The sequence below is a fragment of the Leishmania mexicana genome, chromosome 25, assembly GCF_000234665.1.
Source record: "Leishmania mexicana MHOM/GT/2001/U1103 complete genome, chromosome 25".
Lineage (NCBI taxonomy): Eukaryota > Euglenozoa > Kinetoplastea > Trypanosomatida > Trypanosomatidae > Leishmania > Leishmania mexicana.
Window position 1 is genome coordinate 438636 of NC_018329.1, and position 18676 is coordinate 457311.

General features: G+C 60.9%; 5 protein-coding genes across 5 annotated transcripts; all 5 read right to left on the bottom strand.

Annotated features, from left to right (window-relative positions):
• Positions 1 to 2098: 2098 nt before the first annotated feature.
• Positions 2099 to 3598, bottom strand: LMXM_25_1120 (aldehyde dehydrogenase, mitochondrial precursor; the record flags this gene model as incomplete). The annotated part of the gene is made up of 1 exon (XM_003876118.1): positions 2099 to 3598. One exon carries the CDS (start codon positions 3596 to 3598, stop codon positions 2099 to 2101), a length of 1500 nt encoding a protein of 499 aa, XP_003876167.1.
• Positions 3599 to 6013: 2415 nt separating this feature from the next.
• LMXM_25_1130 (putative cytochrome c oxidase VII) lies at positions 6014 to 6511 on the bottom strand (the record flags this gene model as incomplete). The annotated part of the gene is made up of 1 exon (XM_003876119.1): positions 6014 to 6511. The coding sequence occupies one exon, from the start codon at positions 6509 to 6511 to the stop codon at positions 6014 to 6016; it is 498 nt and encodes a 165-aa protein (XP_003876168.1).
• A 1624-nt stretch (positions 6512 to 8135) lies between these two features.
• LMXM_25_1140 (hypothetical protein, unknown function) lies at positions 8136 to 9755 on the bottom strand (the record flags this gene model as incomplete). The annotated part of the gene is made up of 1 exon (XM_003876120.1): positions 8136 to 9755. One exon carries the CDS (start codon positions 9753 to 9755, stop codon positions 8136 to 8138), a length of 1620 nt encoding a protein of 539 aa, XP_003876169.1.
• A 2893-nt stretch (positions 9756 to 12648) lies between these two features.
• LMXM_25_1150 (conserved hypothetical protein) lies at positions 12649 to 13386 on the bottom strand (the record flags this gene model as incomplete). Its single annotated transcript, XM_003876121.1, has 1 exon — positions 12649 to 13386. One exon carries the CDS (start codon positions 13384 to 13386, stop codon positions 12649 to 12651), a length of 738 nt encoding a protein of 245 aa, XP_003876170.1.
• Positions 13387 to 14591: 1205 nt separating this feature from the next.
• On the bottom strand, positions 14592 to 16034 carry LMXM_25_1160 (conserved hypothetical protein; the record flags this gene model as incomplete). Its single annotated transcript, XM_003876122.1, has 1 exon — positions 14592 to 16034. The coding sequence occupies one exon, from the start codon at positions 16032 to 16034 to the stop codon at positions 14592 to 14594; it is 1443 nt and encodes a 480-aa protein (XP_003876171.1).
• Positions 16035 to 18676: the final 2642 nt, after the last annotated feature.

An 18676-nucleotide genomic window follows, 5' to 3' on the forward strand; every position in this document is an offset into this window, starting at 1 on the left:
GTGCGCCTGTGAGTGTGTGTGTCTGTGTCGCCGTATATCAGTGCGGCGTCCGCCCTGGGCTTGAGGTGCATCCATGACGTTCGCCGAGCGCTCAACTCCACCACGCTCGTCTACTAAAAAGGGGGCAACAAAGATAACACGGAAAGCAGTATCACCGCATCCCTGTTGATGGGCAAATACCCGACGCTCACCTTTCCGTGTCTCTCTCACCTCAGCGCGCAACACTTCCTTGGCAAAACAGGCCCGCAACAGCACGCACATACGACTTAGCGAGCGTCCACGTCGCGTCTGCGCTCTCTCACGCTGTCACCATTCTTTCTCCGTGCGGCTGTGTTCAAGAAAATGCAAAAAAAAAGAAAAAATCGTTTTCGTTTTTTTTTCCCCTTTTGTGTTGTGGCAGTGTGTCCATATTCGAACAGGTCAACCAGCATACACACGTCCCTTGCACCACCACAGCTCACCCACCTCTGCGGCACGACGGCTACGCCAAGGACATCGGGTCAAACGAACATCCCTTGGTGTCGTTCCTCCGCCACCCCACACACACACTGCGATGTCGCTGCGTGCAGCGCAGGCTGGGTCCGGGATTACGCTCAATATCGCCACAACGCACCTAAAGCAGAAGACTGGAGGTGGATGCGAACATTCGTTGAAGCGTCGACCCAATACGCGGTGAACTGCCCCAAGCGTGGGGGTCATGGGCGCGGGTCTCTTCGGCACAGCACCAGCCCAGACCTGTCCGCCGACACGAAGCGTGTGGGTGTGCGAGACCCCGATACCATGGCGCGGTGGCCGGCATCCTCAGGGCCGAAACGTCTCGGGTGCGCAAAAAGATGAAAAAAAGGGAAAGCACAGAAGACAAGGGGTCGGTACAGGGTAAGACAACACCGCACATCTCAGCGATAACAGAACGCGGCATGACCGCGAAAAGGCGCAGGGAGCGAGAGGAGGAAGTAGTCCTTGAATACAAAATACGCAGGAAAGGCTGCATGATGAATAATATCGCAAGTGAGTACGCCATCTGGCTGATGTCTGTGTGTGTGTGTGTGTGTGTGTGCGCATGTCTGTGTGTGTGTGTGTGTGTGCGCATGTCTGTGTGTGTGTGTGTGTGTGTGCTGGTGGTAGACAACGGACTTGAGGAGGATAGTCAACCGATTCGATACGTTTCACAGCGACACACCATGACGTGGCGTGCAGACAAGCAGCACACGGAACCGTAACCCGGAGTATGACGAGAAAAGGAAGAGGGGGAAAACATCATAACGGAAAAAAATGACGGCCACGAGCACTCTCTGCATGTCTGCAGACACGTGTGTGCGTGCGCCTAACCAGCCGCATAGTAGGGTGCGTGGGCAAGAAAGGGGGAGGGGGAGGAGGGGGTGGAGGGGGTGGTGTCAGCGCCGGTTTCAACCACACGAAAGGAGTTTCCGCACCAACACGCCACAGTCACTGGCGGTTTTAGCCCACGCGCACGATGGAGTGAAGAAAAAAAAGAAGAAAGGGGAAGAGGAGGAAAGGTGCGCCTCCCCCCCCCGTGCAGTCGAGGTGTCACCGCAAGGGAGGCAGCAAAGGGTAAGGGGAGGAACGAAAAGTCGCAGCGGCGAGCTCTCGCCTACTTCAGAGGGACGAAGGTGTGAAAAGCGCGTGTCGCACAACACCCTGCTTCTGTCGTCGCCCTCCCTCTGGGTGCCCGCCAGTGCGCACCGGCTACGTTCTCGGGCTCCTCTCTTCTCCTCCCCGGCGTCATCTCCCCCCTCCCCCCTGTAGAAAAACAAAAAAACAACAGAAGAGCAAAACGGAGGTGAAGCGCAGCCCGCACTCAAGCACGCACTGGCACGCCCCCATATTGTACGCTAGCAACAAGGCAGGAGGAGGAGAAAAGGGTAAAGCACAAACCTCTCGCAACAGTCCCACGCAGCAACGCGAGTGGACACACAACAGGCGTGCATGGGTGTGCGCGAAGGCCGCCGCCGCCGCCCACCCCACCCCCCGCTTCCCACCCTCTCGCACACCACTGAAGGGGCGGGAGCAAAGGTGAATGACCCGTACAGAGTGCGGTGGAGGGAGGATGGAGGCGCACCCTCTGCTTGCGCACTCCTTATGGCTTGACGATGGGCCCCTTGAGAGCAAAGTGAATCGCCTTCGGCTCCGTGTACATGTCAACGACTTCCTTGCCGAGCTCTCGGCCAATGCCGCTCTGCTTGAAGCCGCCAAACGGCATCGAGACGCAGAAGTCGTTCCAGGTGTTCACCCACACCGTGCCGGCGTCGAGGTACGTCGAATAGCGGAGTGCCGTGTCCATGCTGCGCGTGCAGATGCCAGCAGCGAGCCCGTAGACACTGTTGTTCGCCCGCTTCACAACCTCATCCATGTCCTTGAACTTCATCACGCACGTTACGGGGCCAAAGATCTCCTCCTTGTAGATCCGCATGTCCTCCTTCACGTCCGCAAATATGGTCGGCTGCACGAAATAGCCCTTGTCGCCGATCCGCTTGCCGCCAGTCACCACCGTCGCGCCAGCCCTCACACCGTCCTCGATGTACGTGAGCACCCGCTCGTGCTGCTTCTTCGACACCAATGGGCCCATATTGTTCGCCGTGTCGTTGCCCGGTCCCACCCTGCGCGCCTCCGCGTTCTTGCGCAGACGCGACACGAACTCGTCGTACACGGACTCGTGCGCGTAAATGCGCGACGACGCTGTGCACACCTGACCCGTGTTGAAGTAGACACCGGTCGTCGCCACCTGCGCCGCCTCCTCCAAGTCGGCGTCCTCGCACACGATCAGCGCAGACTTGCCGCCAAGCTCCAGAGACACCTTCTTCAGGTTGGTTTCCGCCGCCATCTGCATCACCTGGTGGCCAACAGCGGTCGAGCCCGTAAAGGCAACCTTGTCCACGTTCATGTGGCGCGCAAGATCCGCACCTGCGGTCGGGCCGAAGCCCGGCAAGATGTTCAGCACGCCTTCCGGGTAGCCGGCCTCCATCGCCATCTCGCCAAGGCGCAGCGCACTCAGCGGCGTCTGCTCCGCGGGCTTCAGCACAACTGTGTTGCCCAAGGCAAGCGCCGGGCTGAGCTTGAACGCAGCCATCAGAAGCGGAAAGTTCCACGGGATGATCTGGCCGCACACGCCGATCGGCTGGCGCTTCACAATGCCGAGGAAGTTGCCGGAGCGCGGCGGCACGGTGCCGTTCACCTTGTCCGCGATTCCGGCGCAGTACCGGAAGCACTCCACCGAAAGTGCCACGTCCACGTTCAGCGCCACCTCGTACGGCTTGCCATTGTCCAGGCTCTCCAGCGCAGCCATCTCCTTGCTGTTCTTCTCCAGGATGTCCGCCAGGCGCAGCATCAGATTGCGGCGCCAGTGGCAGTCGGTCAAGCGGAAGGACTCGAAGGCGCGCCGGGCAGCCTTCACGGCAAGGTCCACATCTGCCTTTTCGGCCTCCGCCACGTTCGCGATCACCTTTTCATCCGCCGGGTTCACAACCTCGAACGTCTTACCGGACACTGCCGACACGAACTTGCCGTTGATCAACAGCTTGTCCTGGATGTGCGTGACCTTGGGGGCCATCTCCAGGCAGGTGAGGGTGGCGCGCAGCATTGTTGGAGGCGACGCGTGCCGGTGGGGGGGGGGGGAGTGACGACTGGGCAAGGGGAAGAGAGAGGGAGAGGGAGAGGGAGAGACGGGAGTAGATGCACGTGTTGTGCGTGTACGTGTGCGTATATGTCTTGCCGATGCTACGCTCTCTTTTGGTGTTCGTTTTTAAAGGGCCTCGGGTGAGAGACGGACCCGAGATAAGCCGATGCAGAGGCGGCGGTGCGAAGTGCGGTCGATGGAGGCAGCGAAACAGCGTGCGTAGGCGCCACCATGAGAGAGTGGGGACCACGTGATGTACAGAGGAGGATGGTAGGGAAGCCGGGAGGGAGTGTGTGTGGCGATGTTGAGGAGCGAGCCAGGTTGTGCGCGCCGAGAAGGAAGAGTTGTGTGCGCATTGGATGCAAGGCATATAACAGATGAAGAGGGATGGCGCGGAGCACGAGGAGGGGGAGGAGGCAATGAAAAGGCATGGAGAAACACAACGATGCAGGCATGCATGAGCGGCACGCGTACACATCGCACGCAAGAGGAAAGCCCATCTGTGCATAAGGCGTGGGAGCGAGCGAGGGATAATGAAGTGATGCGGAGGGAGGGAGGGGGGCGCATGAGGAGAAGGGACATTCCGTGGCCATCACCCTCCTCCCCCGCTTCTGTCCAGCCCCCACCTTACCGCGCACGTCGGGGCATACCCACCAGACCCCGTCCTTGGGGAGAATGCGCACGAGCCCACCTGCGGGCCAGCATGGATAATGGAGACACACACACGCGGGTATTCTGTCTAGCTGCAGACTCGCGCTGCGCACCGCTTCGAAGGGGGAAAAAAAGAAAAAAAAGCCTTGCAGCGGTGGAGTCCAGACATCCGTCGCTGGGCGCCAAAGCACTGACAGTGCCGGCTGTCCGCACGCCACGCCGCCGCCCTCCCCCCTTTCCCCGTCCCTCGTTGGGGTAAGGAGGGAGAGTGGGGGATGGGGCAGCGGTGCCACCTCGGCCTTGACCCTTTTTGCTGGCGCGTGTATTCGCTTGTGCTGTTTTACGTGTCTTGCGTCATACCGTCGCTACTCCGTTACGGCTACTACGAGGGATCCACCACACATACACACTCACACACGGAGGGAGACGATGGGGGACGAGGGAGGAGGAGAGGAGGAGGGGCATTGGATCAAGGCAAATCCATGTAAGCCCACTTGCCGGGTATCTCTCTCCCTCTGTGCCTCTGTGTGTGTGGTGGCGCATGAAAACGCGAGAAGGAGAGACAGAGTGGTGGGTCGGTGGGAACGAGAAGTACGTCGCCGGAAGAAAAGCTATATATATATATATATAAAGGTAGACCCTACGAGAAAACACAATTTCCTTTTAAAGACAGACCAACAGAGAACAGCACCCAACAACAACAGTGACGACGACGACGACGACGGCGACGGCGACACACACATACATACATACAGGGAGAGAAGAGAGGAGGAGGAGGCAGAGGTGCCTTTCATGTGCGCTGCCTCAGCTACAGCAGCCTCAGCGCACGGATACGCACAGGCACACACACGGGTGCACCCCCCCCCCTCCCTCCCCCATCCCCTTTTTCCTGCATGGCGAGAGAAGTGAAGCGTGAGGGAGACGGAGAGGCGTGCGGACGCATCGTGGGGGTGGAGGAGGAGGCCTCTTACACACACGCACACACGCATCTCACCAACGTATTACGTGGCGTGCCGAGGTGAGCGCAGGCGCAAACACAAGGACACAGCTACAACCTCCTCAAGCAACCTACCCACATGCGCAAGAGCACGAGTAGGCAAGATTCGTCAGAGAAGGCGCTCCGTGTCCAATGGGAGCCTGTCAGTACATGCATCGCTACAGCAGGCCATACGTCAACGTCGTGAAGAACGGTCGTCACGCGCGAGAAATGAAGAGATCCCTACTACAAAAAGCGCAGCAACGAGAAATGTGCGCACAGGACGTGTACACAGCCGGCATCGACGCGGACATAAACTCAGCGCGGAGAAAAACGCCAGGAAGAAGCGCACCGCTCTCAGCCTGACGCTCTTCGCCCCTCCCCCCACTCCCAGAAACCCACACATGCACGCTCGCCGATGACCCGTACACAGACTCCGGCCACGCACAGGAGGGCAGGAGAGGGAAGAGCCTCGGCCACCGATGACTCAGCACTGCCTCGTGGCGTATACAGGCAGGCCCACATCATCTTACCAGAGATTGCTCCCACCGGCTGCATCGCGGAGAGAAAACAGCAGCCGCAAGGTGAACGATGGGGAGGACGGCTTTAGTGTGATGGAAGCAGAGACCCGGCTGCACGATGCGTGGGTGTGCGCCACACGCACAGGCACCGAAGGACGCGCACGTTTAGCTGTGTGTGTGTGTGTGTGTGTGCACGCGTGTGCGTCTGCGCTAGCGTGTGGCCAGTGCAGCTTAAGCGGGAATGTAGAACTTGCGCTGGCCAGGAGCAGCAGTATCGCCGAGGGCGGCCGCGTATTGGTCGCTGTATTGCCACACGTGCGACATGTGGTCCCACGGGGAGTTGTTGATGGCCTCCTCCCACTCCTTGTTGACTGTCTTGCGCCACGTCGGGTTGTTTGCCGGCATATACGTGCCGTAGTAGTACTTGAGACCGCTGAATATGATGAAGCCGTGCGTGGCGAGCACCACCAACATGAGAATGACCGGGTGGCGGGGGAGCTTCTGGCCCTCGCCGAAGATCTTGTCCGACACACGCATCGCGATGACGGTGTCAACTGCGTCCTTAAACTGCTGGGGGTCCTTGAAGTGCGCCATCGCTTCTGGGGAGTAGAAAACCTCCTTCTTCATGGCGTAGACCCACTTGAAGCTGTATGCGAAAGGGTTCGGGATGCGTGCGCGATACTCGGCAAGCGTCGTGGCCGGAGCCCAAACACCGAACGGACGCGGCATGACGCAGGAAAAAGATACGTGTAGCGAAAATCCGAGGTGGAGAAAGGCCCTTGTGCGTGTATGGCGCGGAGGAGAGCGAGGAGGAGAGCGGGGCGGTCGCGGTCGCGGTGGCGATGATAATGGGTGCCTTTTTTTATTATTCCCTTTACTGTGGTGTGCTACCGAGACAGTATCGCGATACTACGACGAGGAGGGCACGCGAGGCAGTGTTGCCACAACAGAAAGCAAGAAGAGGGATAAGCACCACAGGAGTTCGGAGTCGGCCAACAGAAAACGTGACGCGCACAAACAACAAGATCCATGAGCATGCGGAGGCGATGTAACGACAACAAAAGAGAGAGGATGTGGCGGAGAAGAAGTGGAGGAGAGTCGTGAAGCCACAAGTCCACATGCAACCCTTTGCCATGCACATGCAAACTCAGCATCTCCATGGACATGACCCACAAAACAAAAAAGCATACCGCAAGAAGACGAGGAGAGAGAGAGAGAGGGGGGCGGTGGCCACGTGTGTCTCCCTCCTCCTCCTCCCCCCGCCCCGCCCCGCCCCCTTGGCGAAGAAATCGCGCACCCTGTCACATCGTCCCCCCGAGCACGGGCCACTAACGTCCTTTCTACACGCATAGAGCGGCGAGAGAAGAGTCACCTCCGCATCATGGCGGGGGATGGTGAAAAGTATGGGGGGTCGGTGAGGTGTGCGCATGCCTCACCAAACACCACGCGCACGCACACCTCGCCCGATGGCCCCCCACTCCGTCGTTTGCTTTCTTCCTTATCCCCATCCTCCTTGACCAACCCTCCCTCTCTCGACCCCTTATACCCTCCCCTTCATGCATGCATGCCCCTATGGTGTGAAGGTGGTGCAACATTACGTAAGTTGTTGCCATGCTGGACTACAGCCGTGTCGCTCTTCGCATCAAGCGGCGCGGAGCGAGGAGGCGGGGAGGCGGGTGGGATGAGCCGGTGGTAGAGGGGAGAGAGAGGGGGACGACACCGCAGGCACAGCTTCTACCGATATGCTTGTGTGTGTGTGTGTGTATGTTTGCCGTCCTGTTGCTGTTTGAGCCCCCCCAAACGGTAGGCCGCTGCACGTATGCCCTGTCCGTGTCTCTGGCTGGCTCTGTGCGTGTGCGCTCTCTTCACCTATAATCTCTACACACACACACACACACGGAGAGAGGCACACATACACACACGCACGCATGCAGAGAAGAAGTGCCCAAGTAGCATCGAGCGCACACCACCCGACACAGCACACGGCTGCCAAGCCAAAGATACAGCACGTACACAGACACTACACATGCCACACGCACAAACATATACCTATCCATCAGGCGGAGGGGAGGGGGGCTCGGAAAGGGGAGCAACGTATGCGCAAAGAACGGAGTCGCACATGCAGCCATACACACTCCCCCCCCTCCTCCCCTCTCAACCACGAGAAGAGAGAGGCGTGTGTGTGTGTGTGTGTGTGTGCTCTTCTGTATCAGCCAGGTCACGCATGAGCGAGCCGCGTCCAAAGCATCTGACGCTCCTACACAAGCACGCACAGGCGCATCCCTCTGGGGCGGCAGCGGCTCTACGCGTCAGCCGCGCCTCCTCCGCGAAGCGCCGCTCCCTCTTCGTCTTGCTACCGCTTCTTCTGCACGTCTGCCAACGATGAAGTCGGTGACGTTAGTGGGCGACCGTCAGCGGATGTGATGATGGGTGGGGTTGGCCCCGTCAGAGGCGGCGTGTCGTGGTTTTCTTCCGGCACAAGGACACCCTCATCATCGTCGTCCTCCTCGAGTTCCTCTGTGAAGCCGTACTCCTCCGTCATAATGTACTTCAAGTACTCCCCGAAGTCGCTTGCCACGACGGAGAAGCTGTCCGGATTCCCATGCACGAACTGGATCACCTGCCCATACACGCCACCGTGAAGCTCGGCAGGCTTGAAGTCGATGTAGAGTCGCGAGGTAGCAAAGTGTTTCGGCGGTGACGGCGGCGTACGTGCATGGGACGGGGTCCGCGCAGGAGCGAACCCTGAGCTGTCCGCTGTATTCCTCGTCGCAGCAGCCGCTGTCATCTTGGCAGGATCAGCATCTGGGATTATCGGGGCTGAGCCCCGCACGTGCGGTTGCACGCTGTCAGCAAACACGAGCCACTGGTGAAAGCTGGCGTGGATATCGATGCGAGGGTCCACATAGACAACACACGGCTCCTCGCTGAACGGCGTCGGCGTCGTCGCAAAGGATGTCTTTGCATCGCCAGCAGGGGCGCCATACGATGCTCCTGCGTTCAACGCGCTGCCGGCGTGGAGCGACGATGGCGGCGGCGGCGGAGGAGCGCCGTAAATAATCTTGTACCCCGAGTACACGGAAGCGATGGAGTGCGCTTTGGGCGTAACACAGCTCGCGGCAGACGGTGGCGCGTCGCCCGCTGCACCGCCCTCGCCACTGCACTGCGCTGTCACACACGCAGCGTCACGCAACCCCCCGTCTGCGGTGGCGGTGGACGCCGGCGAAGACGGCTTTGGTGTGGAAGAAGGCGGTGGCGACGACGATTGGGTTGCAGCGGCTGCCGTTGGGGGGGCCCACCCCTCGCTTTCATCGGGCAGCGTAGCAGGAGGCGGCGGGAACTGCTGCTCTGCCACCAGCATCTGCTCCACCGACTTGAGGTAGTATGGGCAGCTCGTGTATGTGGAGCCGAGGATGGGCAGAGCGACAAAATGCGGGAGCGGGCGACGCTGCCGCGGCCCGGCCATTGTGTGCACCTTCTTGGCGATCTGTGACTTTATAAAGGCTGCCGCCTCGGAGGCCATCGCAGCAGCAGCCGTCGCCTTGGTGGAGCTCTTCGCGGCCGTCTTGTAGGTCGGCGCCGTAGGCGACGCGCCGGCTGCCGCCGGCCTTGCTGTCGTGGTGGTGGCGGTAGACGTGGTGGATGCCACACTACCGCTTTCCCCTGCGGACATAGTCACCATCGCACTCGCCGACGTCGAATGCGGCTGCGCCGCAGCAGCCGACGGTGGCACGGAGCCCGGCGGGGCGTGCAGCGTCTCCCAGCACGTTCCGTTCACACGCTGAAGAAGGTACAGCAGCTCCGCCGGGGTGCCGGGGTAGGACTGGCGTAGACGAGTAAGCTGGCGTTCCTGCGCCCTCGGCAGTTTGTCGAGCTGACGAATGCAGTACGTTGGGAGGTGCTGGCGTAATGCCGTCACGTAGGCGTCTACGAGGCGCCGCGACACCTCAGCCGTGCGAGGGCCTTTGGGCATAGCGGTGCACGACTTGCCGTTGCGAGTATTAGGAACAGAACGGAGAGAAAGGAAGATGTATGCAGCAGCAGCAGCAGTCGACGCGTAAGAGAGCAGCCGCTAACAGAAGAAAAGAAAAAGGCGAGGGTCAACGAGAGGTGGAGAGTCGCCGGCGCAACAGCAACGGCAACGACGAGTAGACGACTCAGACACGCGGGGGTAGAGTGCGAGACACTCCTGCTAGTGCACACTGTGTGTGTTTGGGTGTGCACGGGCGTGTGGGTGCTTCACTTCTCTAAGCTGACGGAGCAGCCTGCACTCGTGTGCGTATGTGAATACGCCCTTTCCTTCGCCAGCGTGTGGAGGGATGGGGGGAGAGGCGAGAGGGGCGTTGCAGGCAGGCGATCACGCGAGTCGGCACATTCGTCCCAGTCGGTCCGACCTCTGGGGTGGTGTGTGCGGCCGGGCCGCTTACACCGAGGGCCACGCCGGCGCGGCATAGAGCGCGTCTGTTTGCATACAAGGGGCGTGCCGGTGCGCTCGTGTTGTGTGCACGGACGAGAAGGTGGCGCCACCCGCCCCTTCCACCCCAGCCTGTCGCACCTCTCCCGTCTCGCCAGATGTGTCTCTTAGAGCTCGGTATACAGGATCACGGCTCGGCCCGTCGGCGGACGTTTCGCCGCATTGTGTGCAACGAGCCGCGAATCACGTATGGCAGGGGAGGCGTGCAGTCATGGAGCTGTGCGTTGACTGCAGGAGCGTATGGAGATGAGATGGCCCTTGCGGTCAGAACAGACGGCAGAGGCGCCATCCACATGAAGGGGAGCCACAGCCCCAGCAGACAAGCAAGAAACGGCGCCTCACATGTGCGGCGCACCTACACGGTCGGCGGGGCCGTGCCCCCATCTCGCGTGCCCGTGGCGGCACCCCGATTTTTCGCTCTTCTGTGAGCGGGGGCTCTCTTCGTCCCGCCTCACTGTCTCATGCGCCTGCTCTCGGTTGAGCGTCAGGGGCGCACGGGGTCCACCGTCCGCTCGTGCCGAGGACATGCGCTGTAGAGGATGAGGACGCACGAGAGCCGCGCCGGAGTGAGGAGGCAGTCAAACGCCCTCTTCAAAGTCAGCGCAGTGTCGCGGTTCTCTCGTGGCGCCATGTCGCGTCCCGTTGAATGCGACGCTGTAGGCCATCGAGAAGACGACGACAACGACGGCCTGCACCGTTGTACGCACGGATTCTCACGATTTGGGGAGGGTGGGTGACCAGCGAGACACATGCCCTCATCCGCTTGGTCTCCCGGCAGCGGGCGCGGGCGCCTTCCACCGATCTGCTGAGAGTCGCTTGAAGGCAGGTGCTGTGAACCAGGCCCTCGAGGCGATGGACGGGCCCATGCGGCGCCTGCAATCTGACCCACAGCAGCATGAATGATGGCAGCATTCGTAATCAGAATCCCCACGTGCGCAGTAGGACGTCCGTCCCGTTCCCCAGCCCTCCAAGCTTACCGGGGGAGAGGGGGCAAGAGCAGGGAGAGAGAGAGAGAGACTGCGGCGGTCAGATGGCTGCTGGTGAGGCGCAGGGCAGTGCCGCGTCCGGGGAGAAGAGGCGGAGGCAGGAGTGGGCGTGTGTGGATTCCTTTTGCCGTTGCTGCTTTGGCTTGTCGTCGACCTCGACACGAAAACGAGCACCCGCAGTCCAGTCCACGTGTGTCCCACGCCCACACGTGTGTGGGTAGCCGTGAGCTCGCGCGAGAGAGAGAGAGAGGGAGGGAGGGAGGGAGGGAGGGAGGGGGAAGACAGAGAGCAACAGGTAGGTGAGCGCGCAACAGAGGAAGAGGCGCAGGAGGGACGAGGGCACGCATCATCGCCCTGGAAGGGCGAGGGGAGGCGCAGGCGCGCGCACGACGGAAGTGGTCACTGCTTCGCGCATGCGCCTTCGTGCGAGGACGAGAGGAGCCCCCTGGTGTCCGGCTTTCCCATATGTGCCCGAGACCCGCAAACGCCGGGGAAGAGGAGAGGGTGAGGGTGGAAGGCATACATACAACACACACACACGCACGCACGCACACATCAGTCATGTATCAGAGCTCATGTTCAACGATTCTCCACCCAGCGCACATGCACACGTACACGTACACGTACACACCGCGCATGTTCCTCCCCACTACCACCCACCTTCTGCAGGCATGTGCCCACAGTCTCCGGTTGGCGTCAGGGAAGGTTGCTGATGATGTTGTACAGGGCACCTCGGCGGTACGTTTCCGGCGTCTGAGTAGTCGGTTTCCATGCCGCTTCGCGTGCGCTGGAACCGCTGCTGCGGTCGTCGCGACAGCCTCCGCCGTCAGAGGCTGCCAACGCTAGCCCGTTCCACCTGGCTCCGCGGCAGCCCGGCGGAACGGCACGAGGCAGCGGTGACGGAGGCAACGGCGCAGTGCGGGCACCGGCAGGTCCTCGGATAGAGGCACCGTGACTGACGCTGGACGACGGCGACATTACGATGTGCGTGATCCTCTCTTGAGGAGCGGCCTCGCAGGAAGATGGCAACAGTGGTCGCAGTGGAAGTGGCTCGCGCTGCGTCGACCCAAGGGCTTCTTGGGTAGGAGGCTGCGTCTGAAACATCAGCGGCTCGTACACGGTGGTGAGACGGCTCGCGAAGCAGCCGGGGGGCAGTAGTGACAACGGCGCAGGTGGGCCGCTGTTCGCCGATGTCGGCACCGACACCCTCAGAGGCGTGAGCGAGGGCACGCGCGCAGGACATATCGGATATATGTTACGCGGCGCACGGCTTTGTCGCGGCGGCAGAGCCGGTGACGCAGGACCGAGTCCATGCAGTGGTGGCGACGCCAACAGTGGAAGCCCGGGTAGACCAGGAGTGCCGAAGGCAGCAGCAGCAGCAGGTGAGGGCGCTGCCATACCAGTGTCTACCCGGGTGTCCAGTTTTTTTCCTTTGCACCGCCGATGGTGGTGGCAGCACTCGTGGAGGACGGAAACGGCGATGCGCGCGCAGGAGACGCCGCCCGCAGCAGTTTGCCGCGCTCAGACACGGTGGTGTGGTCGAAAAAGCTATGAAAGACGACAAAGTTGTTCACCTGCGGCGTGTACGCGGCGAGTCCGTAGTGCTTCCTGAGGAAGCCGAGCAGCTTGTTGCTGGGGCGGTCAATGGCCAGCACCTCGGGCCTGGGCACCTGCTCCGCCTTGAGCATGTGCGAGTACAGCACTTTCCCATACCCTTGCCGCTGGCAGCTCTCGTCCACGTAGAAGTCCAGCACGCAGAGGGGGTCCACCTCCACCAGGCCGCAGGTAACGGGGTGCGTCACGAACAGCTTCTTCACCCCCACCTTCAGAATGCCGGCACCGCGGTGGTTCTGGGTAAGCAAGTAGAGCCGGAAGGTTCTGTTCTCCCGGAGTCGCGCCACAGAGGTGAGAACGGAGTTAATCTCCTGCGCCTGTTGGCTACGGGCGCCGAGGATATCGATGGTGCGGCACAGCTTGCGCTCCAGGTCCTGCTGCGCCGCATCCGCACCGCCGCGGCGAGCAGCATTGCGCAGGGCATCGAGGTCCGCGCCAGTCCATCGAGAGACGCCGTCTGGCACCAAGGCCAGCTCAGGCACCTCCTCGTCTGCCAGCCTTGTCTTGGTCGGCTGCGCTGGTCGACGCATTACGATAGAGGGAGAGGGGTGAATCGGCGAGGAAGCGGTTGGAACGGGCCGCGAAACGAATAGAAAAGATAGAAAGCCAAGGGCAAGCACGGTGGTGGAGACCCGAAAAGCGTAACGCGCATGGGGATCGCTGTGTGCCGCGGCGGTGACGGTGGGGTGGTGGCGGCGCGAGGGGCCAGCGACGCTAATCGGCACCCACGATCTCGTCAGAACAGCGAGAGAGGTAGCACACACACACACACAAAGGTGCAGCAGCAGCAGCAGCAGACTTCAGAGGCGCCTTCTGTGCGCCAATGTACGTGTGCGCGCTGCGTTGGTTCGCTGTTTGACACGCGTGGGCCTCCTTTTCTGCGCGCACGAGCTGCACGCGAAGGGCAGGGGTGACCCGCTCAGCAGCGCACACAAATGCCGGAGGCGGAGGCGAGAGAGAACGCCAGCAAGAAGGTCGTCAGTGGAGTGGCGAAACAGGGTGGAAAAGTGGGGGAGAAAGTCGGTGTCATGGTGACGGCGTATCGTATGCAGAGGGCCTTGCGCAGCCTCGACGGACAGCAACAGGCAGGGGTGGGAGTGGGGCATGGAGGAGGAAGAGGGGGTGTGCGTAGATGACGCCTTGGCGAGCGGTGTAGGACCCGCGGCACATAAACGCAGGCGCGGATGGAGGCGGGGCATCTCCCTCCTCTGAACCCCAGCAACCAGTGAGAGGGGAGTGACCACTTTCGCCATACACGCACACACATACACCACTGCGTATGCAGGCGTGCGTGGCGTCCAAAGACTGCGCGGCACTGCGTGGCAATTCTCAGCAAGTTGTGCGGGTAAAAACGCGCCTGCACACACACACACCGACGACGACTCGCGCGGAGCGAGAGGGCGGAACAGCAAGCACACCAGAAGCGAAGAACAGCGGGAGAGGGAGGAGGGGGGGAGTAGACAGAGAAGGGCTCTGACTGTGGCTGCGTGGATACGAGCAAGCGATGAAAAACAAAACAAAAAGATCAAGAGAAGCACGCGCAAGTCGGAGGCCAAGCGCCACGCACCCACGCACGAACATGGCGCCCTGTCATTCCCCCCTTCCCGCTCTGCATCATAGCCCGCAACGGCAGAGCACTCGCGACACACAGAAAGGAGAGAGGATGGGGCGAAGCAGCCGCAGCGGACGAACTAAGAGGGGGAGAGGAAGGGGTGCTCGGTGTGGACGCTTTGGGTTAGCTCAAATCATCCAGCCGTAGCTTGGTCGGATCGCGGCTCTTCCTCTTGGGGCACGCCGCCATCCATATCAGCGTCAGCAACGACATGCCCAAAAAGCAGAACTCCGCCCACCTAATAGCCACGCCGATGCCGCGCAGACGCGTCACGAAGACGTTCATCAGACCGTTGATGGCGGTCATAGTGGCATAGTCCTGGAAGGAGTGAACAACAAAGTAGATTACGGCGTAGGAGGTGATCAGGAGAAGGCTCACATTGAACAGGAAGGCGTTCACGAGCGTGTCATGCTTCTTCATTGGGTGTATCTGGAAGAAGACAAGGCGCAGCCCCAGCGCAATCTGCCCCTGGAACGTCGACCACGTGAGGTAGAAGGCAAGGACCCCGTAGGCGCAGACGCCGCACAACGCGAAGGCGTCGTTGAGGCGTAGCAGCAGCGTGTTGAGAAACGGGTCCGCGTCGAAGGTGTTGTAGACGAAAATCTGCAGGCACCACATGACCGCCGTGACGATGCACACGACCCCTAGCGCCAGCTTGCCATACACAATGAAGGGCGAGCCACCGGCTTTCGTGTATGCCCAAATGAGCTGCGCCTGTTGTGCCTCCAGAAAGTACACCTCGTTGCGCAGGATATTGATCTTGTTCTTCGTGGAGCGCGAGATGCTGCCGCGGCTTTCTTGCTGCAGCCCCATGCACAGCTCCAGCATGGCGTCCGCCTTGGCCAGAATGACGGCCATCTCCTCTGCGAACTTGCTCGCGCTAATGGCCTTGGGGCGCGACTTGAAGCCCTGGATGAGGCTCATGGGGTAGGCAACGATGCCGGCTCCGCCGTAGAAAAAGAAGAAGATCCACCCAAAGAAGCAGAGCATGCCAATGCAGTAGGTGTAGATGCTCACGGGGACGGTGACGGTCGACCTCATCGAGTCGCTCACGTAGCTGATGGCAGAGCTCTCCGGCAAGGTCATTTGTGGGGTGCCATTGTAGGCCTGGAATGCAATGTCTGCGACGCCCTGAAAGTTGTAGCAGAGGCTCACAATAAGGATGAACAGGGCGGCGATGATAACGGTGGAGATGACGCCGTGTGCGACCTGTGTGCCGAAGCTCGGCTTATCTGGGTCATACGCCTCGTAGAAGAACATGAAGAAGGGGCACACCACAACCGCCATGGCAGCCATCATCCACAGCACAATTTCCCACATCAGCTGCGTATTGAGTGTTTGGGCGTACTTGTGAGCGACGGTGGGGTCTGGCGAGTTTGCGACATCGTACGGGACGAGCAGGATGCTGCCCATAGCCAGAATGAGCCCGACACCGGCGACGGCCTTCGGCACACAGTCCCACTTCGAGTCCTCCTCCGACTGAAAGTAGATGAACGTGTAGATGGTGAGGCCGACGCAGACGAGCGCCACCAGGATGATCAGGACAATGAGCCACCAGTTGAGCATGACTTTATGGGTAGAAGCAGGGCTGTTGGGGTGGGAGGGGAGGGGGGAGAATGGCGCGGGAGGATGGCGACGCCGCAGCCGCTCTTTGGCTGAGGTTATACGTACACAAGAACCCACGCGTGCACGCACGGGCACAAAAACGAAGTTTGACGGAGAGAAATGGGGCAATGGGAAAAAGACGGAGATGACGCCAACGCCAGCGAAGGCGTCCTGTAAATCAGTCGGTGTGTGTGTGGGTGTGGGTGTGGGTGTGGGTGTGGGTGTGGGTGTGGGTGTGGGTGTGGGTGTGGGTGTGGGTGTGGGTGTGGGTGTGCGTACGGCAGCGCGAGACGGCCCAAGCAAGGGCAAGAGAAAATCGAGAGAAGAGGCAGAAAAACACGTAGACACACGTGAGCCCTCCCCCTCCCTCCGAACCGATCCTCCCTCGAGCAAGCACGCCACAGGAAGGCACACACACACGCGCGCCTAGCGATGCAGCAGCAGCAGCAGCAGCACGCGAGGCCAGAGAAACACGGCAGCGAAACGAGGCCGCCTAAGCAGGATGAGCCGAGTGGGGTGGGGGAGCAATGGCGACAAGCGGAACGAGAAGAGGTGTAACGTAGCAGCTGAGATGCGTCAGTGCAGGGGTGACGGGCACGGCAGGCACCGCTCACACGCGCGCACACGCATACAGCCAGAGATGAAGTCCATTGTGAGCAGCACCAGCGGTGGGCGGCGGCGGGCGGTACAGAACGGGGTTGACGATGGAGGAGAGGGAAAAGGAAGGGACGAGCAGTGGAAAGCAAACCGGGAGAGGGGCCACGTCCACCATCAAGAAGAGTGCATGAGGGAAGGTTGGATGACTGCGCCAAGGCGGATGAGGAGGGAGCGGGCACCTCGGCACGGAAGCCATGCGGCTGCCTTGCACTCAAGCTCTCCCGCTCCCTTGGTCACTTCTTGAGCACTACTGCCACGTTCGCCGTCCCGAATCGCCTCACTCTTCCATTTCTTCGCCACGGCACTACTATCGCACAGGTGCTGAGGCGAGGTGAGGCGGGCAAGGGAGGCGCTCGCAGAGAACAGGGAAGAGGGAAAGGGGCGGCATTTCACTCCCTCCTCCCGCCCGCCCCGCTCAAGCTGTACACACGCACTCACACACATACACATGCCACATGTTTTCCGCCTGTCCTGTATTGTTGTGCAGCGGTCTTTTGTTCGTTCAGTGTCATGCATGTCCTTCTCTCCCTTTTCAGGGGGTATTCGCTGCTTACATTACTCTGGCACGTCTACACACACGCCATGACACCCAAAAACAACCCCCCACCGCCACCCCACACCACACACATCAACCACCCACTGACTCGAGCACTCCTTCTCAGAGATGCACAGGCATACCGTGCGCAGCACCGCACGAGCTACTCGCGGGCCACGGCGCAAACGTCGAATACGTCTTCGTGTGTGTGTGTGCGTGTGCGTGTGTGCGGTCAGAGTGAGATGAGGAGAGGGAGGGGGGCGGGGGGCGGAAGAAAATGGTATGTGTGTGTGTGTGTATCTTTACCATGGCGTGCACTCGCCTTACTATGGCTACAACTACTCTCCCTCCCTCTCCCTCTGTGTGCGTGTGTCGCTTCGGTATCATCCCTGTATGCAGAGCGACACACACACACAGAGCGAGAGCGAGAGGGAGGGAGAGAAAATAAACGGAAAGAACATGAGGACCGCATCCACAATGGAATATGAGAGAGGGAGAGCGAAAGGGACGGGAGCCACTGCCGATGCACGCGCGAACGCGCTCAGAACACCGAACACGCGCACACGTGTTGCGCACCGCCCCCTCCCCGCATGCACGCGCACGCCCGCTCCCCCGGCTCCCTCGCCATCGTCACACTAGCTCACGTACAGGTCCGCTAGAAAAGGAGAACAAACCAAGAACGGTACCGCTACCGGCCTGCTCATCAGTCCCAGCGCATCCGCGAGCGAGAGCGCAGGAGGACGAGCATAAACCCACTACAGAGAAACGTCCGACGGTTTCGATGGGAGTCCCACCACACGAACGACACGCAGCCAGACACGCGGCGACGACACAAAGAAAAACGGGTGTGAAAGCGGCCCGAGGACAAACTCCGCACCCCTCATCTTCCCTTGTACCACACGTTGCTGCCTGTGGACCAGAAAACATGTAAGAGCACGAGATACACCGCGCTCGCCACGTGGGGCATTCCGTGGCTGTCAGGCACACGCCGCCAAGCACGCAGTCGCGCACTTGCGTCTCGCGTCGCTGGCGCCCTACTGCGAGTCCGAGGCGCTCGCGGCCTGGCGCGCGCGACGCTGCTTCTCCATCGCCGCAGCCTCCTCCGCCATGGCCTTCGCCTTCTCCAGCACAGACTTGATGCCGCCAACCATGTAGAACGCCATCTCCGGGATCTGGTCGTACGACCCCATCAGCAGCCCAGAGAACGACTCCACCGTGTCGGCCAGCTGCACGTAGTGGCCCGTCATGCCCGTGAACACCTCCGCAACCTGGAACGGCTGCGACAGGAACCGGGTCACCTTGCGCGCGCGGTCCACCACGACCTTGTCCTCCTCGCTCAGCTCGTCGATACCAAGCACCGCAATGATATCCTGCAGCTCCTTGTACTTGGTCAGCATCTGCACGATATCCT